Consider the following 27,420-nt stretch of genomic DNA (forward strand, 5'->3'; position numbering starts at 1 on the left):
TTTTAGAATCGCTTGGAAAGACAGTACGTCACGTTATAAAAAGGCCCTAAAAGTAGCCAGGGCTGAGCACCTCCGCAAACTAATAGAAAATAACCAAAACAATCCTAGGTTTTTATTTAACACCGTGGCTAGACTAACAAATAAACAAGCGTCACCTGAACAAAATATTCCGTTACAGTTTAGTAGTAATGATTTCATGAATTTTTTCACTGAGAAAATAGAAAACATCAGAACCACAATTGTAAACGTTCAATCCTCAATCGCGCCTTATAACTCAGCCTCGATTATCACCCCGCAAGAACAATTACAGTGCTTTACAACTATAGAACAAATAGAGTTAAATAAACTTATCACTTCCTCTAAAACAACAACATGTTTATTAGATCCCATAACAACTAAACTACTGAAAGAAGTGTTACCTATAGTGGAAGAGCCTCTCCTCAATATTATTAACTCATCTTTATCTTTAGGTCATGTTCCAAGAACATTTAAACTGGCAGTTATAAAACCACTCATTAAGAAACCACAATTAGACCCAAATAACCTTGCAAATTATAGACCCATTTCAAATCTTCCTTTTATGTCTAAAATACTAGAAAAAGTTGTGTCTGCCCAACTAGGCTCTTTCTTACAAGAAAATGACATCTATGAAAAGTTTCAGTCTGGTTTCAGGCCGCATCATAGCACTGAAACTGCGCTCGTTAAAATCTCAAATGATTTACTCTTAGCTTCTGACCAAGGCTGTATCTCAATACTAGTTTTACTTGATCTTAGTGCTGCGTTCGATACTATAGATCACACAATACTCTTAGATCAACTACAAAATTATACTGGTGTTCAAGGACAAGCATTAAGCTGGTTCAGATCATACCTATCTGACCGATACCATTTTGTCTATTTAAATGGAGAAAAATCGATCATAACTCCAGTTAACTATGGAGTGCCGCAAGGATCTGTGTTGGGCCCTCTATTATTCTCAATATATATGCTGCCACTTGGAAATATTATAAGGAAACATGGAATTAGTTTCCATTGTTATGCTGATGACACTCAAATATATATTTCATCACGGCCGGATGAAAACGCTAAATTATCCAAATTGACAGAGTGTGTTAAAGATATAAAAGATTGGATGACGCGCAATTTTCTTTTATTAAATCCAGACAAGACAGAGGTAATACTTATCGGTTCAAAAAACCGCCCACAAAACCTCTCACAATACAACTTTAACATAGTAGGATGTCCTGTTACTTTATCCTCTACAGTAAAAGACCTGGGTGTTATACTAGACTGCAACCTGTCTTTTGAAAATCATATTTCATATGTTACAAAAACAGCCTTTTTCCACCTTAGAAACATTGCTAAGCTACGTAATATGCTATCTGTTTCTGATGCAGAAAAGTTAGTTCATGCGTTCATGACCTCGAGACTAGATTACTGTAATGCTTTATTAGCTGGTTGTCCTGCATCCTCAATAAACAAGCTACAGTTAGTCCAAAATGCCGCCGCTTAGAGTTCTTACTAGATCAAGAAAATTTGACCATATAACACCAATTTTATCATCACTACATTGGTTACCTATAAAGTTCCGTATTAATTACAAGGTATTGCTACTGACTTATAAAGCCCTAAACGGCTTAGCTCCAGTCTATTTAACGGATCTTCTATCGCCCTATAATCCATCGCGCTCTTTAAGATCACTAAATTCGAGGCTTTTGGTCATACCTAGGATATCCAGATCAACCAAAGGAGGGAGATCATTTTCACATTTAGCTCCAAAACTCTGGAATAGTCTTCCTGATACTGTTCGTTGCTCAGACTCGCTCTCCCAGTTTAAAACTAAATTAAAGACGCATCTCTTCAGCCAGGCATTTATATAATATTTTTAATCTTACAGTTAAATCCGGTCTCTAGTTCATAAACGCCAGAGGAGAACTGGCCCCCGACTGAGCCTGGGTTCTCCCAAGGTTTTTTTTTTTCTCCATTAGGTCACCTGATGGAGTTTTTCGGTTCCTTGCCACTGTTGCCTTTGGCTTGCTCAGTTGGGGATACTTAATTTAATTAATCAATCAACAATACTATTGATCAGCATTACCAAACGTGGACGTTTTACACTAGAAACAAACACTGATGTACTATTTTATTTAATACTGTGAAGCTGCTTTGATACAATCTGTATTGTGAAAAGCGCTATATAAATAAAGTTGACTTGACTTGACTTTTCTTCGCTGCATTCACGATTCTGTGAGGACCACTTCTGACACCATGTTGAATGACGAGCGGCAAGGCAAAGGTTCGTTTAACAACATATAACTTTACTAGAGGAGATACAGAAGTTCAACATGCAAGAATATAACTTCATCACCGTAACCCATACTTGTGCATGCGTAGAAACCAGTTTTTACAACTTAGTCTGTTGGATTTACAGAGCACTCTGTTCTATAACATCCTAACAAGTTCTTTGATTGTTCTTCAGTGTTGTGTTTGACCTTTGAAGTTGTAATTTGCTATTACTAGTACGAACAATAGTAACAGTATTAAGTTTATCCTCGAAACGAGTAAAGCAAAACACAATATACTTTAAACAAAAATACTCAAAGTAAGCAGAAGCATCCCAAAGCTCATAATTAGCCCACAAGAATTTATACTTTATTACAGCCCTGTACTATACTTTCACTTCATCATATTACACTTAATATACTCTACTGATAAAATTGGATTTAAAAGCACAAGATATAGTTATTTCTATCTCCATATCTTGAGAAGCACTATCTGATTATTTAAAAACAAGCATGAAGACTACAACTACTATTGCTGAGAAAAGAATCAACCACCCTTTTCATTTTAGTTAGTGCAATACACCACATAATTTTCAAAAGGCAATCATTTTACAAACTACAGCGTGTTTTAGCACTTCAGTTTAATTTCATTAATTAAAGTGCCCCTATTATGCTATTTTAAAGTTTCCTAATGTTGTTTTGGAGAATCCTACGACATGTTTGCATGCATCAAAGGTAAAAAATGGTTTAATTTTCTCATAATATACATTTGCATATCACCAAATTTTCAATGATTCTCAAACGACTCGTCAGATGAATCAGTCTCTCTAAATCCCTCCTTTACGCGAGCTACTCTGCTCTGATTGGCCAGACAGCGCAGTCTGTTGTGATTGGTTTACTGCGTACAGCGCATGTGTTGAAAACAAAACCGCCCATTGCCATAACAATGTCAGCTCTGCGTGTCCTGAGGCTTCCTACACCGTAAACTAAACACATAGGCTTGTTTGAGATGAGCAAAATCTGCGCAAAACCGATCACCGGTGATCAGCGCGAGATGCATGCTGGTTAGAAATGTGTCCGAGTGCGGTCCACCTTGCAAGGACGACTCGAGCAGGACGTTTCTCAGTGATACATTACTCAGTTTGAGGTACATTATGAGATGTTGCAACTGTAATTCCTCACCATCAGCATTAACAAGTGCATGTCCATCAACAAACCGATTATTTTATTTACCGAGTATTTTTCTAATTTATTGCGCTGAACATGTGGAAACTGTATCAATAACAGTGCATACATTAGCCGAGCTCTAGCGTGAATGACTGACAGTCAGTCGAAGCAGAAGCAGTCGTCTGTGAAATAAAGGGAACGCAGCAAAAGTTTAGGATTATACTGCTGTGGTATCATGGTAAAGATGAATTTTAACCACTGATTCTTCACATACTCATCCTTGGGCAGTGAAAAAAAACTGGCTTAACCTTCACATTGTAGAATACAGCGTCTTCTCAACATGATGCTATCCAGTATCCACAGCAATCAGCTACCGGTTTGAGGTTCAAGTTTTCGCTGGTGTTTGCGCGCACAATAAGTGGGTGGGCAATATGCTAATGTTTCGTCTTGACGTCACAACGAAACGGCTTATAACTCTTTTGAAAAACGATTAATTTCATTGACTCTGATACATTTCATTGATACTTTTGAAAGACAATAACTTTATATACGGTGCACTTTCAGATTTAAAACTTTGCAGGATGTTTTCATTCACTTAGAGCTATGTTACACACTACATGAAAGGCCATTTTAAAAAATCCATAATAGGGACCCTTTAAAAACAATTTTAATCATATCGATTCCACCAAGCTATTATATTTCCCTTTAAAATTAATCACACACTCTTTTTTTGTTGTTTATGGGCTTCGCTGAAGAGAGGAATTTGTCTTTCCACATTGCAATTGTGGGTTTTGTATTTCATCCCACATCACAAAAATCATGTGCGGCAGAAATCTGTGGACTAAAAGGATTTCTCTGTAATAGCAAGGGTGAAATTGGTCAACATTCTCAGCTGGGACATGCATACCAAATGTCCTTACACCAAAGTGGGATGTAGGTTTGAGGCCAGCCTTTTCCAAACACATTCCCATGTAAACATCATCAATGGGCATTAGAATTATAGAGTGAGACATGTTGTAGATTGTTCTGGCCGTGAAGCCTGAGAGAAGAAAGCCTCCTCCACCACAGTAAGGAGGATAGCTCTCAGACTCCTGAACCTGCACCGGGACAAAGTATTTACTTGAAGAGTATCTAGCAGGCTTTTCGTTCTGGAGGAGGTGCCCAGTAAAGAGATGTTTACTTCCATCATTGTCCTCTTGACCTTGAAGATACTCAACCATGTTAAACGTATTGGCAAAGATGTCATCGTCCCCGTTTAAGAGAAATCTAGCCTGTGGGCACCATCTTTCCATCCACTCTAAGAAAAGGATCTGCTTCAGTGTGAGGTTAAAGAATGAATCATTGAAGTCCCACTGTAAAATGTCCTCGTTCTCATTGTTCTCCAGCTTCAATAGCTTATTCAACCTGCGCTTCTCGAAGCCAGTTTTAGTTGTTCCGATTATGAAGACTCTACGGATCCACACACCTTTGTGCAGTCGTTCCTTAGCCCATGTTTTCCGCAGGACTTCTCGCCGCTCATAGTTTTCTGGAGAACTCTTGATGACCAGCAGAAGGAAGACATCTGCAGAGTTCAGGGGTCCGCCACACTTATTAGGCAGGTCGAGCAGCATGGGAAAATTCCTACAGTGTCGGTAAAGCAGGAAATCTTGGATATGACCTGGCAGTTTAGAAAATCCAGTCACAGTATAAGCCGACATATTCTGCTGACAACGTGAAGACAAAGGCTGGGGAGTTTTGGATCTGGGCAAATGGATTTGATGACGGAGCATCTCATATGTGTCTTTGCTATTTGATATCACGTCGTCTTCAATGTCATTTTTCTTCATGATAATGAAGAGACACACAACACCTGTGAGAATAAATGTTATTGTCTCCATGTGTTTAATTTTCATCTTTGCACCTGTTCAAGAACAGAGACACAATTTACTGTATGAACACAAAAGTTCTCTCAACAAGGATTTTCATGTATGTATATATATGTATACTATACCTTTATTTCAGACCAAGTCACAAAATCTTAATTTGAGGTTGTTCGGGAAACTTCTTTTGTGATCTGCAGAAGTCATACAGATTTGAAAATCAACATGAAGATTATCAGAATTTGCATTTACAAGTGCAAAGTGCCCGTGCAAAATCAGTTTTTGTGTGTTTTTAGTAATTGTTGGTTCGATGTGTTTGAGTGCTTATTGTTACAATTACACAGCAAAAGTTCAGTGACATTTTAGTGCATGGTAGAAAGCAAATACTGAAACTGACATAATGACATACAATAAATATGGAAAATTGAACTACACGATTGAGGGAGCAGGCTACACAGTGAACTCTGAGAAAACGCTACGCTTGAGCAAACAGTTTGTGTATAGGCTACTACAAATGATGGCCGTGAAAGAGACTGTGAACGCATTGAATAGGATATGTTTAGTTGGTGAATACAAATAGCATAGGCTACTATTACACAGTAGCAATAATGTTAAGCGCACCAGAATAAAATATAATATTCATAAATAAACAGTGTAGCTGACTTACAGATTCAGTTAACATCCACAAATGAATAAGCGCGACGATTCAGGGAGAAGGCTACACAGTGAACTCCGAGAAAACACTACTTAAGCTCCGCTGCTTTCTTCGACCCTCTCTGTCTCTGGTCCTGCACTGTGCTCACTCAGTGTCAGTGTGAGAGGGGGAGTGGCCTCTGGTCCTGCACTGTGCTCACTCAGTAGGCTTGTTTGAGATGCGCCTTGCCTCGCCTGAAATGTATGCGAGAGTAGGCGGCTGCAGTGAGAGGAGGAGTGAAAAAAGCGCAGGCAAGCCGGACAGTTCTCTCTTCTCGCAGTGGATCTGACACCTGCGAGATCAAAGACGGATATCGCGGGATTCACGGGATTCACGCTCGTGCCCAGTGTTGCTAATAAATTGGATGGAATTTAAGTTCTGTTGCTTTTATATGAAAATAAATATAATGAACAAGACACCCAAAGTAGCCTACTTATTTAATTCCATTCCAAATACATGTTAATCAGTCTTTTTTCTTTAATACAGAGTTTTTTTTAAATAAAATTACATTGCATAACCCATAGAGATCGCACTGAGATAGTTTGGGAATATTACCACATAACGTAGCCTATACACATAAAACATGATATCAGAGTTTTAAAATCAAACATTTTAAAAGAAAACAATACATCACGGTTGTTTAAACCAATGAACATCAAGCTGTGTCGTCAGCAAGTCGTTTCCCATCATGCTTTTGATCAGCGCAGTCGGTGCGAGCAACTGCGCTGGACTTCAGAATCCGACAGGTGCGCCTTGCGCTCGCGAGAGATTTTTGACATACGTCAGCATGACATCAGAGCAAGGCGGACCGCACTCGGACACATTTCTAACCAGCATGCATCTCGCGCTGATCACCAGTGATCGATTCTGCGCAGATTTTGCTCATCTCAAACAAGCCTTAAGGCTTGTTCGACTTCATGCAGCTCTGCGCAGACCGATCAGCGGCTGACTTGAAGCAGTGCATGCCGGTTAGAAATTTTGTCCGACTTGATGCAGCGCCGACACCACGTGACTGTGACGTGTGCCATCAAAGTACCGCGAGAGCGATTCGAAAGTAGCCGGAGAACTCAGCCAGCGCAGCTTCTCAAGAGCGGCTGCACGAGGGCTGATGACGACACAGCTGTTCCACGATTGGCCGGATTCACTGCATGACAACGATCAAGTGTGTTTCGTGTTTATTCGAACACCTTTAGTTCCTCTAAAGCTCTCAAATCAGTTTTTTATAACAGTAAACACTCTTTTTATGTCGTTGCGATGTTATATTGTGTCATGTTTATCAAATTAAAACTGATTAAAAAACGTAGACTCCACTTCATTGATAGTAGCTTATGTTGAACTTAAGTTGAACAAGAATAATACATTTATTCTTGTTCAAACAGACGCTGTATGAAGCAGTACATAAAGTATTGAATGAAAATGTCTCTGAAACATCTATTATTTGGCAAATATTGCATTTATTTCACTTCAGCTGTGGTAAAGTATGCAAACACCACGTGAGCGGTCACCACGGGAACCAGAATGTGTCCGACTTCACGTCTCCGTTTGCAGCTCCTCCCCGCCTGCACGCGGCTACTCTCGCCGATCGGGTGCATCCAGCCGCAGCCGATGTCGAACACACCTTCACTCTTAGTTTAGGAGTTGTCATTTTTCTTTACTAAGAGTAGGTCTGAAAGGCGTTGTGAATAACTTTTAAGAGAAAACTCCTAGCTAAAATATTTTAGTGCGATTTAGGAGTAGCCATACTCCTAGTGGTAAGATAAAATGATTTGTGAATACGGCCCCTGGTTGATTTAATGCTTTACATTCCCCTTCATTAGTGAAATGCAAAATTTATAGCCAAGACAATCATCAAAACGTTAAAATGTAGCATGTCATGGGAACCAACAACAGCACATACATTTAGGCTATGCCCATATTTAGGGCCCGAGCACCGATGGTGTGAGGACCCTCTTGGAATTGCTCTGTTTATTATTAGGGCCCGAGCACCGATGGTGAGAGGACCCTATTGTTTTTGCTCCGTTTATTATTATTCTTCTTCTCCAAAGTGAATCGCTTTTTAGAGGGCCTAAACATGCTCGAAAACTCATGAAACTTTGCACACGCTTCAGAAGTGGTGAAAATTTACGTGTGATATGGTTTTCAGAATTGGGGGGGGCAAATTCGGTAAATTATTGCCCCCACATTTTGCCCCGGCTCCTGGTTTCACGTACAGGTATGAAATTTGGTACATACATGTAATGACCCAATACCTACAGAAAAGTCTCTTGGAGCATAGCCCTAAACACAACAGGAAGTGAGCTATTTTGAACTTCCTCCTGGATTTTGGGCATTTTTCGTAATTTCCTGATGTTGTACTTTAACGAACTCCTCCTACAGATTTGATCTGATACTCTTCAAATTTGGTGAGTGTAATCTTAAGGCCTTTGTGACGTTAAATTGCGAAGATCTAGAGTTTTCGTCGAAGGGTGTGCCCTCGGCGGCCTGACAAACATCTATCTATAAATTACAGGAACGTCTGTCTGTCTGTCTGTCTGTGTGTGTGTGTGTCTGTTCCTCGCATATCTCTCGAACCGTTAGTCCGATTGATTTCAAACTCGACAGGTGTCTCGCCACGGGCACGAGTAAGTGCAGTGCCAAGTTTGACATTGTTTGGATGAGAAATGCAAAAGATATCGTTAAATATATCATTTTTAGAAGGTTGTGGTTTAAAAATAAACATTCTGACATTAGAGAGTTGTATCGGTCAAAGAAGCCCCAAGAAGGCTGTGGTTTAAAAATAAACATTCTGACATAAACACTCAGTCAGCTACACTGTTTACTTCTGAATATTATAGTTTGGTTCCCGAACGTGATAAATCCATCTATCTATAAATTACAGAAACGTCCGTCTGTCTGTCTGTGTGTTATTCGCATATCTCTCGAATGTGAGATAACCACTAAATGTGTGAAAACCACTATTTTCTGTTTCAAACTTTCACATAGAATCTTTAGGTTATAACAACATTGAAAATCAAAATCTGGATTTGAATTTTTTAAGATTTATTATAAAAACGGATTATTTTTTCCCAAAAATGCAATAAATTCATGACTTTTTTTTTTTTTTTCAAAATGCTATTAATCCATTGAATCAATATAAAGTTATTTTTGATCATATTGCCATCGCAAGAAATATCTCCTGAACTTTTTTGACGGCGATCAGCTCACAAAAACTGATTTTGCACGGGCACTTTGCACTGCTCCCTGAATCGAGGTGCTTATTCATTTGTGGATGTAAACTGAATCTGTATGTCAGCTATGCTGTTAGTGTTTACTTCTGAATATTATATTTCATTCTGGTGCGCTTAACGTTGTCGCTACTGTGTAATAATAGCCTATGCTATTCACCAACTAAACATATCCTATTCAATGCGTTCACAGTCTCTTTCACGGGCATCATTTGTAGTTGCCTATTCACAAACTGTTTGCTCAAGCATAGCGTTTTCTCGGAGTTCACTGTGTGCTTTTTACCATGCACAAATAAAAATGTCACTGAACTTTTGCTGTGTAATTGTAACAATGAGCACACACCAAACCAACAATTACTAAAAACACACACAAAAACTGATTTTGCACGGGCATTTTTTGCACTAGTTCACCCAATTTCGGCCTTTTGGTGATATATGCATGATCAGATAAGTTCAATATTAATGTTGCTTGCAGTTCTGATGTTGCTAGGCAACCACAGACAGCCTGCAGTAACTCAGGCATACAATTTTCAATCTGCCACAAACTTCACATGTTTGATAAGACTCCTGTCCTGAACACATGCCAATGCTCATTATGATTATAGCAATAGCACCACCTGCTGGTAGCAGGAAGTGTGGCAAATACAAAACGTGCTCGAAAAATCATGAAACTTTGCACACGCTTCAGAAGTGGTGACAATTTACGTGTGATGTGGTTTTAAAAATTGGGTGGGGCAAAATGGCTTACTTATTGCCCCTACATTTTGCCCCGGCTCGACGTTTCACGTACAGGTATGAAATTTGGTACACACATGTAAAGACCCAATACCTACAAAAAAGTCTCTTGGAGCATAGCCCTAAACACAACAGGAAGTCAGTTATTTTGAACTTCCTGTCAGATTTTGGGCAGTTTTTGCCATTTCCTGATGTTGTACTTTAACAAACTCCTCCTACAGTTTTGATCTGATCCTCTTCAAATTTGGTGAGTGTAATCTTAAGGCCTTTCCTAAAGGTGCCGGGTGGCGGTGGCAGGGGTGCGAGGGCCCTTTTCATCGCTGCTTGCAGCTTTAATTAGGGCCCGAGCACCGATGGTGAGAGGACCCTATTGTTTTTGCTCCGTTTATTATTATTCTTCTTCTCCAAAGTGAATCGCTTTTTAGAGGGCCTAAACATGCTCGAAAACTCATGAAACTTTGCACACGCTTCAGAAGTGGTGAAAATTTACGTGTGATATGGTTTTCAGAATTGTGGGGGGCAAATTCGGTAAATTATTGCCCCCACATTTTGCCCCGGCTCCTGGTTTCACGTACAGGTATGAAATTTGGTACATACATGTAATGACCCAATACCTACAGAAAAGTCTCTTGGAGCATAGCCCTAAACACAACAGGAAGTGAGCTATTTTGAACTTCCTCCTGGATTTTGGGCATTTTTCGTAATTTCCTGATGTTGTACTTTAACGAACTCCTCCTACAGATTTGATCTGATACTCTTCAAATTTGGTGAGTGTAATCTTAAGGCCTTTGTGACGTTAAATTGCGAAGATCTAGAGTTTTCGTCGAAGGGTGTGCCCTCGGCGGCCTGACAAACATCTATCTATAAATTACAGGAACGTCTGTCTGTCTGTCTGTCTGTGTGTGTGTGTGTCTGTTCCTCGCATATCTCTCGAACCGTTAGTCCGATTGATTTCAAACTCGACAGGTGTCTTGCCACGGGCACGAGTAAGTGCAGTGCCAAGTTTGACATTGTTTGGATGAGAAATGCAAAAGATATCGTTAAATATATCATTTTTAGAAGGTTGTGGTTTAAAAATAAACATTCTGACATTAGAGAGTTGTATCGGTCAAAGAAGCCCCAAGAAGGCTGTGGTTTAAAAATAAACATTCTGACATAAACACTCAGTCAGCTACACTGTTTACTTCTGAATATTATAGTTTGGTTCCCGAACGTGATAAATCCATCTATCTATAAATTACAGAAACGTCCGTCTGTCTGTCTGTGTGTTATTCGCATATCTCTCGAATGTGAGATAACCACTAAATGTGTGAAAACCACTATTTTCTGTTTCAAACTTTCACATAGCATCTTTAGGTTATAACAACATTGAAAATCAAAATCTGGATTTGAATTTTTTAAGATTTATTATAAAAACGGATTATTTTTTCCCAAAAATGCAATAAATTCATGACTTTTTTTTTTTTTTTTAAATGCTATTAATCCATTGAATCAATATAAAGTTATTTTTGATCATATTGCCATCGCAAGAAATATCTCCTGAACTTTTTTGACGGCGATCAGCTCACAAAAACTGATTTTGCACGGGCACTTTGCACTGCTCCCTGAATCGAGGTGCTTATTCATTTGTGGATGTAAACTGAATCTGTAAGTCAGCTATGCTGTTAGTGTTTACTTCTGAATATTATATTTCATTCTGGTGCGCTTAACGTTGTCGCTACTGTGTAATAGTAGCCTATGCTATTCACCAACTAAACATATCCTATTCAATGCGTTCACAGTCTCTTTCACGGGCATCATTTGTAGTTGCCTATTCACAAACTGTTTGCTCAAGCATAGCGTTTTCTCGGAGTTCACTGTGTGCTTTTTACCATGCACAAATAAAAATGTCACTGAACTTTTGCTGTGTAATTGTAACAATAAGCACACACCAAACCAACAATTACTAAAAACACACACAAAAACTGATTTTGCACGGGCATTTTTTGCACTAGTTCACCCAATTTCGGCCTTTTGGTGATATATGCATGATCAGATAAGTTCAATATTAATGTTGCTTGCAGTTCTGATGTTGCTAGGCAACCACAGACAGCCTGCAGTAACTCAGGCATACAATTTTCAATCTGCCACAAACTTCACATGTTTGATAAGAGTCCTGTCCTGAACACATGCCAATGCTCATTATGATTATAGCAATAGCACCACCTGCTGGTAGCAGGAAGTGTGGCAAATACAAAACGTGCTCGAAAAATCATGAAACTTTGCACACGCTTCAGAAGTGGTGACAATTTACGTGTGATGTGGTTTTAAAAATTGGGTGGGGCAAAATGGCTTACTTATTGCCCCTACATTTTGCCCCGGCTCGACGTTTCACGTACAGGTATGAAATTTGGTACACACATGTAAAGACCCAATACCTACAAAAAAGTCTCTTGGAGCATAGCCCTAAACACAACAGGAAGTCAGTTATTTTGAACTTCCTGTCAGATTTTGGGCAGTTTTTGCCATTTCCTGATGTTGTACTTTAACAAACTCCTCCTACAGTTTTGATCTGATCCTCTTCAAATTTGGTGAGTGTAATCTTAAGGCCTTTCCTAAAGGTGCCGGGTGGCGGTGGCAGGGGTGCGAGGGCCCTTTTCATCGCTGCTTGCAGCTTTAATTATTATTATTATTCTTCTCCGCATTGAATTGCATTTTTGAGGGCCTAAACATGCGCGAAAACTCACGAAACTTTGCACACGCGTCAGAACTGGCGAAAATTTACATCTGATATAGGTTTCAGAATTGGACGGGGCAAAATGGCTCGATAGCGCCACCTATAAAAGTTCAACGGAGTGCGCCTCCTGCAACGTTCCACGTACGTGCACGAAATTCGGTACATACGTGTAATGACCTAATACCTACAAAAAAGTCTCTTGGAGCATAGCCCTAAACACAACAGGAAGTCAGCCATTTTGAACTTCCTCTCAGATTTTTGTGCAGTTTTTGCCATTTTCAGGCCTCGTACTTTAACGAACTCCTCCTACAGTTTTAATCTGATCATCTTCAAATTTGGTGAGTGTAATCTTAAGGCCTTTGCGACGTTAAATTGCGAAGATCTTGAGTTTTCGTCGAAGGGCGGGTCCTCGGCGGCCTTACAAATTTCGATGTTTCGCCATGAAACAGGAAGTTGCTGTAACTCAGGCATGGAATGTCCAATCTCCCCCAAACTTCACACGTTTGATAAGAGTTCTGTCCTGAACACATGGCCATGCTCATATTCAGTTATAGTCATAGCGCCACCTGCTGGCAACAGGAAGTGACATGTTTAACACTGTTATGGACTCCTAATAACATATAAAAAAGTGCCAGCAAGTGCGAAACATGCTAACAACATACTAGAAGCATGCTAAAACATGCTAGCAAACTCTTAGCTAAGTGCTAAAGCATGCTATTATTGCAATTAAATAGGAATTTGCTGTAACTCAGGCATGGAATGTCCAATCTGCCCCAAACTTCACACTTTTGATAAGCGTTCTGTCCTGAACACATCTACATGATAATATTCAGTTATAGTAATAGCGCCACCTACTGGCAACAGGAAGTGTCATGTTTAACACGTTGATGCCATTCTAGCAACATGTTAAAAATGCCATTGAGGTCTAAACATGCTAGAAACATGTTAAAACATGCTAGCAATACTTAGCTAAGTGCTAAAGCATGCTAATTCAATGTAACAGGATGTTGTTGTTACTCAAGAAGGCAATGTCCAATATGCGCCAAACTTCACACTTTTAATAAACGTTCTGTCCTGAACACATGACCATGCTCATATTCAGTTACAGTCATAGTGCCACCTGCTGGCAACAGGAAGTGACATGTTAAACACTGTTGTGGACATATAAAAACATATAAAAAAAGTGCCAGCAAGTGCTAAACATGCTAACAACATACTAGAAACATGCTAAAACATGCTAGCAAACACTTAGCTAAGTGCTAAAGCATGCTATTGCTGCAATTAAATAGGAATTTGCTGTAACACAGGCATGGAATGTCCAATCTGCCCCAAACTTCACACGTTTGATAAGAGTCATGGCCTGAACACATCTACATGAGAATATTCAGTTATAGTAATAGCGCCACCTGCTGTCAACAGGAAGTGACATGTTTAACACTGTTGTGGTCTCCTAATAACATATATAAAAGAGCCAGCAAGTGCTAAACAGGTTAGCAACATACTAGAAACATGCTAGCAAACACTTAGCTAAGTGATAAAGCATGCTATTACTGCAATTAAATAGGAATTTGCTGTAACTCAGGCATGGAACGTCCAATCTGCCCCAAACTTCACATGTTTGATAAGAATCATGGCCTGAACGCATGCCTATGCTCAAATTCAGTTATAGTAATAGCGCCACCTACTGGCAACAGGAAGTGACATGTTTAACACGTTGATGCCGTTCTAGCAACATGTTAAAAATGCCATTGAGTTCTAAACATGCTAGAAACATATTAAAACATGCTAGCAATACTTAGCTAAGTGCTAAAGCATGCTAATTCAATGAAAAAGGACTTTGTTGTTACTCAAGAAGGCAATGTACAATCTACCCCAAACGTCACACGTTTGATAAGAGTTATCTCTTGAACACATGTCCATGCTCATATTTAGTTATAGTCATAGCGCCACCTGCTGGCAACAGGAAGTGACGTTTAACACTGTTCTTGACTCCTAATAACATATAAAAAAATGCCAGTAGGTGCTAAACATCCTACCAACATACTAGAGACATGCTAAAACATAATAGCAAACACTTAGCTAAGTGCTAAAGAATGATATTACTGCAATTAAATATGAATTTGCTGTAACTCAGGCATGGAATGTCCAATCTGCCCCAAACTTCACACTTTTGATAAGCGTTCTGTCCTGAACACATGACCATGCTTATATTCAGTTACAGTCATAGCGCCACCTGCTGGCAACAGGAAGTGACATGTTTAACACTGTTGTGGACTCCTAATAACATATAAAAAAGTGCCAGCAAGTGTTAAACATGCTAACAACATACTAGAAACATGCTAAAACATGCTAGCAAACTCTTAGCCAAGTGCTAAAGCATGCTATTATTGCAATTAAATAGGAATTTGCTGTAACTCAGGCATGGAATGTCCAATCTGCCCCAAACTTCACACTTTTGATAAGAGTCATGGCCTGAACACATCTACATGAGAATGTTCAGTTATAGTAATAGCGCCACCAACTGGCAACAGGAAGTGACATGTTTAACACGTTGATGCCGTTCTAGCAACATGTTAAAACATGCTAACAATGCTTAGCTAAGTTCTAAAGAATGCTAATTCAATGAAACATGACTTTGTTGTTACTCAAGAAGGCAATGTCCAATTTGCACCAAACTTCACATGTTTGATAAGAGTTCTGTCCTGAACACACATCCATGCTCATATTCAGTTATAGTCATAACGCCACCTACTGGCAACAGAAACTGACATGGTTAACACAGTAATGCAGTACTAACCACATAATTATTGTGTACTAAGCATGCTAGAAACAGACTGAACATGCTAGCAACACTTAGCTGAGTCATGAAGCATGCTATTATCACCATTATACAAAACATTTTGTAACTGACTTTGACATACTCTTACTATATATACCTCCTTAAATGTACATTTCCCAACCATGCTCTGCCTTCCTAAAGCCACCGAGTGTTGATGGCACGGGTGTGTCTTTCTGACTAGTCGTAATTACATTTTGGATAGTTGGAATTGTCATTCAAGATATCTGTAACGTAATTGTGACTTGTCGAAACGACAGATAGAGATATCTGTAATTCAGCTTTGACTAAGCAAAACTGAATTACAGATATCTGCAATGACGTAATTGAAAACGACATTCTACTCGTCACACATCTTAAATGACAATTGCAGATATCTGTAATTCAGTTTTGACTAGGCAGAATGAAAGTTTGTCACATGCCTGTCCTGTCTTGTGCTGCACATGGGTGTTTTGTTATTTTGGGCCATGTGCTCATGTCATTGTCTGATCCCTCCCTCTTGTTATCTGATTATTGTTTGAGTTCTTCCACCTGTTCCCTCTTGATTAGTTCCCTTTATAAGTCCCCTCTTGTTTGCAGTCTGTGTCGGTTCGTTCTGTCACGGAATGGGTAAATACAAAAGGTGTGAGGACTTAAGTGCAAAGAAAGAAATATTTATTAATAAAAGAAAAGCTAAACACAAAACAAAACCCACGAGGGGGAAAACATAACTAGGCCTAGTAAATACAAACCCAAAAACAGAACAAGAACTTACTGGGGAATCACAGGGAACAGGAAACATAGACAACGAACCGACACAGACTGCAAACAAGAGGGGACTTATAAAGGGAACTAATCAAGAGGGAACAGGTGGAAGAACTCAAACAATAATCAGATAACAAGAGGGAGGGATCAGACAATGACATGAGCACATGGCCCAAAATAACAAAACACCCATGTGCAGCACAAGACAGGACAGGCATGTGACAAAGTTAAAGATATCTCAAACGTCATTATGACTAGTGCAAATTATTGTGCATGACCTACGTTGCTCTATTTTAGATATATCCATTTCCCCTCCCTGCCATAATCAAAGAAGAAGTGGGTTCATTTCCTTATTTCTATGAATGGAAGAAGAAAGAAGCAGTCATGGCATTGGCTGTAATAAAAATAAAAATAAAAAAAACACCAGAAAATGTTTTTTATATACAAATTAAAAAAATTATACAATATTTTATATACAAAAAAAAATGTTGCAATGCTATGTTTATGATCATGCTTAAAATTACGTAGGTTATTGTTGACGTAAGATTTATGCGTGAAAGAGATTCATCTTATTCTTGCTATTCTTGCCATGTAAGTACAATAACATTAACTTCCTTAGATGAGAAAAAAAGTTCTTAGTTCAGATTAGTTCTTATTTTATTTTTTACAGTATCAAACAGCATTAAAAAGACGATTAAAAACTCCTTTGCCCTCTGGTTGCTCCGACATGGTGCTAATCAGTGCTAATTAAAGTTAAAGGGATACTTCAGGATTTAGCATTAAGCTTTGTATTAGTAGAAAACCTGTAGTATTTTCGAATTACCGTGCTTTCCACCCTCATATCCCCCTGAGACAGTGGCGGAGCCAGGATTTTTTCATAGGGGTGGCCAGGCAAGGGCCAGCAACCAGTTTGGGGTGGCACAGAAATCTTAATTATTTTTTCATTAAAAATAATTTGACTATAATGTATTGGACTGTTTTAGTGCCTACACAACTGAATAAAGTTAATTTGTACTTAATTGTAATTGAGTTAATAGTGAATTAGGAATCATGGAATACTGAGTAAAATTTTTTTTTTTTTTTTATTATTACCCACCACCTCATATTAAAATGAATTAAATAGTAATAAAAGGGCACACACTATAGCTAAAGTTCAACTTGCTTGTTCTACATTGTTGCATCTTCATGGATGAGATAGCATGCAGATAAATACTGTAGTCCAAAGATTATTCAACCTTCAATGCGTTTTTTATAATCAATGAACTCTTCAACCAATTCCGAGTTTGTCAAAAAAAGTTTAACTTTCTATATTAGTTGTCAAAATAAATAATTGCAACAGTTCTATCATACCTAAATTAAAAAGGAAAACAAAAGTTCTCTTTTGAATCCCCATGAATGTGAACAAGGCGGAAGTCAACAGCACATAATGTAAAATGTTATGTTTTTCATAATGTAGAATGTAAAATTAGTTATTTTATGGATTTAAAAATTATCCAGTTTTGTTTGTCCTTTACAAATTAACGCAAAATGAATGCATATCTTCTACAATGCACAGTGCTCACATTTATTTGGACATTAAAATATTATATATCAGTTTGTGCCTTATATTGTGATCTCACATACAGAATATTTTAATCCAGACACATGTGACGCATAGTATAACAAATACATGCATGCAGTTTTGACAGCTTTAATCGCCTTTTTGATTCTTACATGAGTTAATTAACGACAACTACGGCTACAGCACGCCGCATTTGCGCGTAATGTGCAAGCACAGTACAACGGCTGTCAGCCGTATGACAGAAAAGTTAGTTTTACTGACATTTGGCCTGATAACATCTCATTTTACCAAAGATAGCCAACTGAATAAGGACAACGCCCTTTTATCAGCATCTGACATAAGTGTCACAAGCTTTCACACACACCTTCTAAAATAAAAGTAGCATGAGAAAAAAAGAGAACTACGTTTGTTGTTGACTGCACACTATTCGACTTACTCAAAACGTTCTTGCAACCAACCAGTTGAGAAAGACTGACTCTATATTTACTATGTGCATATCACTGTCTGATGTTCTGCTGAAGCTCATTCTGAGGTGAAGTTAGAGTGTGCATCTGAAAAGTCTCACGTTTTTTGTGGTCTTAAAGAGACGGTTCAGCGTTTTAAAAAACACAATTTTTGTCAATAAAAAAAGAGACAGAAACAGCAGTTGTGAGAGGGGTGGCCAAGCTTAGACCAAGGGTGGCCACGGCCACCCCTGGCCACCCCCTAGCTCCGCCAGTGCCCTGAGAGGAGAGATTTATGTATTTTTTGTCTGGAAAAAACTAGTAACAATTCCAATTAGACAGCTCTACAAATACATTTTTACTAGTCATATGTCTCCAGACTTCCATTCATTTTTAATTATGGAGCTCTACAATTGAATTGTTACTAATAAGAATTACAATTAGAGAGCTCTACAATTGAATTGTTACTAGTAAGAATTACAATTAGAGAGCTCTACAATTGAATTGTTACTAGTAAGAATTACAATTAGAGAGCTCTCTAATTCAATTATTACTAGTAACAATTACAATTAGAGAGCTCTCTAATTAAATTCTTACTAGTAAGAATGCAATTACAGAGCTCTCTAATAGTGGTCGACCGATATATCGCCGAGGCCGATATATCGGCCGATATTTGGAATTTTTTAGATATCGGCATCGGCCGATAAATCTTTCCGTTTGGCCGATATATTTCAAAACAGTTTGTGACTGTGCATTAGCGCTTTTTTCCACTGACGCGAACAGAGCGAGCGTGAATGAACTGAATACACTCGCTCTGCTCCGCCCAGCACAGTAAAACAAGCCACTCAGAAGTGAAACAGACATCTGATAGACACAGTAAATGACCATTCGCATTCGCTTTCTAACCTGACACATTGTGTTACACACAAAAACACTCCGGCGTGCAGCAGAGTCTATTCAAACAGTACCGTGATATGTCAGATCCGCAGCCCAGCGGTAGCTCCAGTGGGGGTCACAGATGTGATATAAACAAATTCAAACAAAACTGAAAACATTTTACCTCACAAACAGTCAAAAATCCTGTAACTGGCTGTCCCTCAGATACGCGCGTTGTTCTCGGGTTACATTTAAACTAGACGCTGTTTTCCAACGGACTCGCGTGCACGGAAAAGCTGGGTCGCGTCACTCGCGTGCAGTTGGTCGCGTGAGGTGGATGAGAGGAGAACACTATGTAATAATATTACGTTTGAAAATAAATCCTTGAAAATGTTATTCACTATCTACTGTATTTATTTATCCATGATTGGCGTAATATCGTGTGTAGTAGGGCTGCACGATTAATCGAAAAAAAATCACGATCTCGATTCAAACATAAATGCGATCTCATTTCTTAATGATGGCGATTCACTTCCGTGTATTTCCCTGCATTCAGACCTCTGCAGAAAAAGCAGCCAATTACAATTCCGTTGTTGTACAGCCTACCGAAGTTAATGAAAAGTGTATGATAATAATAATAATATTCAAGTTGTACCGGCAAAAGTGCGTGTTCAGTGCTGTTCGCGACTCGCGATTGTCACGAGTCACCACAGCAATCAACTAACCGCTTACGTTTCTGTGGTAATCTAATAGTTACAGCTCCTGCACTGGATTCAAGCAGCTGCTGCTTGTTTAAGGTAATGGCGAAAACCATATAAACTTTAATATATCCTTTTATTGAAACGGGTGCTTTGCTGTCCTTTTACTTACACTTTTGCGCAGAGACAATTTTATGTCCTATAAATGTGTCGTATTTTTGATAATCCGCGCAGATTTCAGTTGATGATTCTGTTTAGAGTTATTAATAACAAATCATGGATGAAAGAGAAAGAAAATAGCAGAATGTGCTTTATATCGAAAATAAATATTAAAAGCGCGATAAGTCGCGAAAGAGAACTGAATTATACTGACAGGATGCTGTGCGCGCGCTCCAAGCGCAACACGGACAAGCAGTAGTCTCCGGTTGCGCGTCTAAACGGCCAAATAAACACAGAAATATTTCAAAACGCCAAGTCGAGTATTCCCGTAAACACAGTAGATGTAAGTACTATGTACATTCTGTGCCAAATGGAGCAAAAATCACAGGTTCTATTTAGTTATTTTTATTTAGGCTATTATTGTAGGCCTATATGTTAATGTTTTCTTATGTTCAACAACATAATGCTTTAAAATTATTCACTTTAAGGGGGCTAAAATAAAGAAAAGAGACAATTTTTTGTTTCTCCTGCACTTTATTATACTGAATGTGCTTTGTTTTTTTTGTTGTTGGTTTTTTTTTTTTGTACTTGAGTGCAATACATTTTGGTTGAAAAAATGAGAATCGTGTAAGAGAATCGTGATCTCAATTCCCATGGAGAAAAATCGTGATTCACATTTTAGCAAGAATCGTGCAGCCCTAGTGTGTAGTATACATTTTCATATGTTCATGTAGGCCTATGTCATGCAAATACATGTGACGGCTTGCAACGTTTTAAAGAAACAAACAAGCAAAACTAAACACATAAATCATTATTATTTAAATATACTTGAAGTAAAACAACCTTAAAAAAAGGTTGAACTATTTAAACTATTTTAAAGTAAATAGTGTAAATAAACTATGTGAGATTTATATTTAACTATGTTGTACATAAAATGTATGTAATCTCACATACTATTTTGTCATTAATTTATGAATATTGTTTCGATTGGTTCATTAATGATAAATGTTATTTGTAACCTGCAGTAAGCAGCAGTAATTATTTATGTGACTGAAAAAATGACTGTAAATATTAAAGCAGACAAGAAGTTGCACTAAAACTTTATTTATTGAAGTGTTACCTTACCTTTTTGTTTAAATTTTAATTTCTTAGTAAATATTTTTTATTGCAAAAAGAATTTTGCATAAATAGTATGTACAATAAATGTTCATTTAGTTTCACCAATATTCTTTATGTCTCTCATTTACTGTATTCACATGTATTGTATCGGCCTCATATCGGCCAGATTGCTTTCTCAATATCGGCATCGGCCATTAAAAATCCCATATCGGTCGACCACTACTCTTTAATTTAATTTTTACTTGTAAAAATATGAATTAAAGATATGTATAATTGCAGAGCTCTGTAATTGAATTAAAGAGCTCTGCAATTACATTCTTACTAGTAACAACTGAATTAGAGAGCTCTCTAATTGGAATTGTTACTAGTAATAATTGGATTAGAGAGCTCTCTATTTAAATTGTTACTAGTAAGAATTGAATTAAAGAGCTCTGCAATTGCATTCTTACTAGTAACAATTCAATTGTAGAGCTCTCTAATTGTAATTCTTACTAGTAACAATTCAATTGTACAGCTCCGTAATTAAAAATGAATGGAAGTCAATGGAGACATATAACTTGTAAAAATTCATTTGTAGAGCTGTCTAATTGGAATTGTTACTAGTAAGAACTGAATTAGAGAGCTCTGTATTTGTAATTCTTACTAGTAATAATTGAATTAGAGAGCTCTGTAATTGTAATTCTTACTAGTAGTAATTGAATTAGAGAGCTCTCTAATTGTAATTTCTACTAGTAAGAATTGAATTGTAGAGCTCTCTAATTGAATTCTTACTAGTAAAAATGCAATTACGACGAGTAGTGCTGGGTACAATTTAAGCTAAAACGGCTTGCCATATATCTGCAACACATATCCATAGCTGTTAAATGTTAAAATGGCTTGCCACGTAAATCACGTGTTAACGCGTAAATTGCGTGTTAACGCGTATATTTATTTTTAAATATAATGAAAATGAATTGCCAACTGAGACAAGCTGAGGAAAAATACAACAAATATTTGTTTGAATGTTTCTGCAATGAGCAGTTTTTAGAAAACCAGAATGCCTGTAAATAAACAATATATTAATGACTGGCATTTCACACAATAGTCAATGAAAATACAGTTCCAAACAGCACCACAGCAGAACAACTGCAATTGTCTAAAAGGAGTAGTTGTGTGTAGGGCTGGTCCGAATACCATTTTTTGAGCTTCGAAGCTTCGATAGGAATTAACATCGAATATTCGAAGCTTCGGAGGGAGGGGGCTGAACATATTCTTCTCTCTAATAAAGGCAGGAATCTCTATGCGTCTGTCTGTTTGCATTTAGATTATTTATCTTGCATTTAGAACCGTTCATCCAATCGACTTCACGAGTGCAGTGTCACATTTGGTGCAATATAGACACGCGAGACGTGACACGTTCAGAATTAATAAACTTTTAATACAGAACAGCGCGAGCGGGAAGCGCGCGCGCGCCTCACGCGCAGGGCCCCGAGAACGGACACTGCACTAGTGATACAAAACACAGCCTAATATTTTTCTGAGTAACAAATAACTCTCAAATCAGAAATCAGCAGCACAGTAATTACTGACACAGTAAAGGGTAGGCTAATATATTGTTTCTATTCTATTTCCACAATGTCAAAGCAACGCAGCTTATAGCCTACAAGCTCAGGCATGCACTTCTGCCCATACAAACTCCGCTGTTCTGCGCTCTAAAATAAGAGTATTGTATTTCGCCCAAAAATGCTAAAAAAATAACCGTGTGAGAGCGTGTTTTAGGCTATATCATGTTATAGCCAGATATGACGACGCTTATAGCACGCGTCACCGCAGATCAGCATCTATTCATCAAGCCAACGTGCAAACTATCGCAAATCAAAGTGAAAGTGGGTCGCAGATGCTTTAACACACAATCAACTTCATTAAAAGTAAAGAACCGAAATGATCTTACCAGGGCTGTTGCCGCTCTCTTATTGCGGTCTTTGATTTAGAAATTTTAGCTGACGATCAGTAAAATGCAGCTTATCTGTTGCTATACGTGCACTCCATTACATCTGCCTATAGTGCGGGATTTGAAGTTCGGATTCATATCCGTTTTGCAAAAACACATTTATGTGTTCATTGTTCATATTGATAAATCAGAGAGAACTATCCGATCTTAGAAAACGCATGACAGCCCCATTCAAGCGCGAATGGGAACCGTTTCTAGGGGGATGCCAGGTGTGAAAAAAAAATACAAAAAATTTAAAACGAATATTCGAATGTCAAATTTGAAAATCGAATACCAACCCACCGAACGAATATTCGAATACTCGAATATTCTGGTACAGCCCTAGTTGTGTGGGTGTTAAATATATATTTGTGTTTTTGAAAGAATAGGTTGAACATCAACCAGTAATCTCAATAGAACAGGGCCTTGGCGCCATCTACTGGCAAATTTATATTGATATTTAGTAGTTTAATATTTATTTAGCCTCCTTTCATTTCGGCAACTCGGTTTAAATGAGCTTGCTAGAAGTTCATAGAACGATTTTTTATAACATAGAAATTCAGAATATAATTAAGTAATGCATCCACTCTACTATAGAGCTTTTTTTATTTTTTATTATTGTAGCCTATAGCCTATTTCCTATTCCCATGCATGCTCATGCATAATTCATATTGCAAAAGACATTCAAAGCTTTTTACTGTTGAGATTAGTTTTTTTTATGTATCCAAACCTAAATAGTATTTTCTTAATTATTCTTCGAGGATGTTAAAAACTAGGCCTATGTTAAATAGCTATTAATGTGATTTTCTCTGCTGAAAATTACTTCATCTAATTTAATAATAGCTTAAATTATCAAATCTTCTAGCCCACACTGTTCGAACAGTGTCTCAAATAAGACAAGACCATTCAATTCAATTCAGTTCAAATTTAGTTGTATAGCGCTTTTCACAATATTGTTCAAAGCAGCTTTACAGAAAATGCATTTCAGAAATGTACATATACAGTTAGTTTTAGTTAGTCATTTATTAATCCATCATACAATTGTGGCATTGCTTTATTTCGTTTTCAAATACATTTAAGAGAAAAGACTTGTCAAAAATCTTATTATATTAATGTATTAATATACGCCTAAATACATTAAATTAATAACTTAAGATAAACTGGCAGTATAAATTGTTTAAACTTGTAGTTTGGGCAACAAGTTTGTTTTTGGACATTTGTTTTCTTTTTAAATTGATGAAGGTCATTTGATTGACTGTTTAAAACACAATAGATATCATCAATGGCGCTTATTGGGTAAAACTGCTGTGTATTTTGGCCATGATCAATGCATTGTCACTTTAATTCAGCGTAAGCGGCGCAGCAAAAATAGAGACCGGACTCGAGTACTACATCACTAGTATAAAAGTCTTTGCTACTGACTCACTGATAAAGACAGTATCATATTTATAACTTCCCCGATGTCGAAAGTCACACACACACACTAAACTAAAATATTATTTACTGAACAATAATATTTCAACTTACAATAATAGCCATTATAAAAGTATAATAATTTGTGTATAAGGAACTATCACATACTGTGTTTAAAAAGAATTATGACACACCATATGAGAAAGTTTCCAATAGGCTACTGTTGTTTTTATTTGAGCTCAATAAGATGGGGCAATCTGTTGCTGTTCATGGGTTTCTAGCGGAAAATCATTTAGTGATTTTACTTTATCAAAGTAGCATTGAAATATGTTTTTGGCTTTAATGATTGTATTGAGTGGTAACCATTTTATAAAAGTCTATGACGACCTTTCAGCCGTGACACAGCCGTTCACACAACACAACACAACACAACACAGCACAGCGTCGATCGCAACGTATTGCTTGAGAATCATCATAATGTCTATAAAAGAGCTAGTCTACGCAGCACTTCTTGTCGTCGCATTAGTTTAATTTTCTAAGAGCAACGGTCAAAACATTGATATTTTTACCTATCTTTGAAAAAACAAACAAACAAAAAACACAGTAAATTGTTTAGTTATCTTTTTTTTTTTTAAATCTTACCTGGCCGTTAATTAGCTTCGGATGACGTCAAAAGTAGCCTAACATTTGAGTTTTTGTTCATGTCGAAATACTGTACGCTTTAACAACCATCCCTGTATTCACTGCTGAAACTCTTTCATAATGAGGAAATAAACTGTGGAGCCTCTAGCTTAAACTGCTGTCTCTAGTGGTTTAAATATTAGGCAGTGTCTCAAAACCTGATCTGCTACCTAACAAAATGATCTTCTTTCTTTTTTCCTTTTTAGCCTGTCAATGTTAATCGTTTAGTATTTTATCAAATCCATTTCACTGATCAGTTTAAAGGACATTTTACTTTTGTATATTATATTTGGTAACACTTTAGAATACTGTATCTTACTTACTGCATAACTAATAAGGAATTATTGAAGAACTAATAGGAAATTCTTCATTAACTACTTCTTCACTACTGTTAACTACTAAGGAAGATGTGTTAACTAATCAGTATGTAATAGAATTTTATGATTGTGTTAAGTAACAGTTAGTTAATCAATAAATAATGAATTCTGTCATTTCTCCTGAAGAACTACTATTAAATATCTAGCCTACTAATTCAGGTAAAAAAAAAAAATTGTTATGAAGTCTAATGAACAGTCATACACAGTACAATAATCCAGGTTTTTTTCAGTGGAGTGGTGGATACACAAATCAAGAACTTGAGAAAAGTAGCCTACGGATACCCCAATACAATATGACTTAAAGTCGGCATGAAATCAAATTTGACAAATCTTCTTTTTATATGTAATATTGTAGTGTTTATTATAAATGATTTATCTGTGCACTTCATTATTTTTTTTAAATTCATGTACCCTTATAATCTTTAATCAAATACATTACCCTTCCCTCCCCCCTCGAAACGACCTCTCTTCTCTTTCGGTCACGTGCCATGGCGAAAGGGTGCGGCCGATGAGGGTGTGGCTATAGGTGTTTAACCCTCTGGGCTTCTTCGTATAATAGTCACACTCACGGTGCGTGTCCACTGGCGCGTTGCGAGCGGAGCGGAGCGAGCGTTTTCAATTCATTCCTATGGAAGTCGAGCTTCACGCTCGCGCAGTGCATTTTGGGATTGACAGCGGACCGGAGAAAGCGTTGAGAGCGACCGAGAGCGTCAAAAGGTTGGGCAGTTCTCGACTTTATGCAAATATCAAGCGAAAAACGCGGTCGGCAGCCAATTGCTGTGAGGTTCGGAATGTGACGTCTGTTTTGAGAGTTTAAAAATATGCAAATTGTGCTGGAGTTTATGCTGGATTTAGTGCGTAAATCATTTTGTTTACAAATTAGACGCTTTGCAGTTGTTATATATGTTAAAGATTTTATTTTGGATGTGTTCATTGTGATTATATTGGCTGGGTTAATAAAAGTTTATAAAATTGGAAGGATATCTTTGCTTGGTGCATTTAGAGCTTGTCTATTTCTAAATGTAATCACGTGCATCGCTGATGATTATACTGTGTGTGTGTTGTAAAAAACAGAGATTAAACACACTCGCAACAGACACACCCCAAAGCGGAGGCGTTATAGCGTTTCCAGCGGCACTGAGCGGAATTTTGCCGCTGTAGTGGACACGCACCGTTATGCTGCGTTCACACCAAACGCGAAAATGCGTCTGGCGCGAGTGATTTCAAGTCAATGGTAACGGTGCGTGTCCACTACAGCGGCAAAAGTCCGCTCAGTGCCGCTGGCAACGCTATAACGCCTCCGCTTTGGGGTGTGTCTGTTGCGAGTGTGTTTAATCTAAGTTTTTTCCAACACACGGACAGTATAATCATGAGCGATGCACGCGATTACATTTAGAAATAGACAAGCTTTGTTTCCAAATGCACCAAGCAAAGATATCCTTTCAATTTTATAAACTTTTATAAACCCAGCCAATATAATCACAATGAACACATCCAAAATAAAATCTTTAACATATACAACAACTGCAAAGCGTCTAATTTGTAAACAAAATGATTTACGCACTAAATCCAGCATAAACTCCAGCACAATTTGCATATTTTTAAACTCTCAAAACAGACGTCACATCCCGAACCTCACAGCTGCCGACCGCGTTTTTCGCTTGATATTTGCATAAAGTCAAAAACTGCTCAACCTTTTTGACGCTCTCGGTCGCTCTCAACGCTTTCTCCGGTCCGCTGGCAATCCCAAAATGCACTGCGCGAGCGTGAAGCTCAACTTCCATAGGAATGAATTGAAAACGCTCGCTCCGCTCCGCTCGCAACGCGCCAGTGGACACGCACCGTAAGACGCGTTTACGCGCGTCTGGAG

At 37.8% G+C, this 27,420-nt stretch overlaps 1 protein-coding gene across 3 annotated transcripts; it reads right to left on the reverse strand.

The window, feature by feature from the left end:
- Nucleotides 1-310: 310 nt before the first annotated feature.
- Nucleotides 311-25,321, reverse strand: LOC307173838 (N-acetyllactosaminide beta-1,3-N-acetylglucosaminyltransferase 3-like). 3 transcript variants are annotated; one of them, XM_079897346.1, is made up of 3 exons: nucleotides 25,135-25,321; nucleotides 5,437-5,499; nucleotides 311-5,346 (listed from the first exon to the last, which is right to left on the reverse strand). In XM_079897346.1, the coding sequence occupies exon 3, from the start codon at nucleotides 5,336-5,338 to the stop codon at nucleotides 4,184-4,186; it is 1,155 nt and encodes a 384-aa protein (XP_079753472.1). In that variant the 5' UTR covers nucleotides 5,339-5,346; nucleotides 5,437-5,499; nucleotides 25,135-25,321; the 3' UTR covers nucleotides 311-4,183. The 3 variants fall into 3 exon arrangements, with proteins under 3 accessions (XP_079753472.1, XP_079753473.1, XP_079753471.1); XM_079897347.1 differs by having other exon boundaries at nucleotides 311-5,295; nucleotides 25,135-25,299; XM_079897345.1 differs by lacking the exon at nucleotides 25,135-25,321 and having other exon boundaries at nucleotides 5,437-5,551.
- Between the last annotated feature and the right edge of the window lie 2,099 nt (nucleotides 25,322-27,420).

This window comes from Squalius cephalus (assembly GCF_949319135.1).
Source record: "Squalius cephalus genome assembly, chromosome: 16".
Classification (NCBI taxonomy): Eukaryota; Metazoa; Chordata; class Actinopteri; order Cypriniformes; family Leuciscidae; genus Squalius; species Squalius cephalus.

Excerpts from the sequence above, each read along its gene's own strand:
- LOC307173838 (XM_079897346.1), bottom strand. The coding sequence starts at position 5,338 with ATGAAAATTAAACACATGGAGACAATAACATTTATTCTCACAGGTGTT.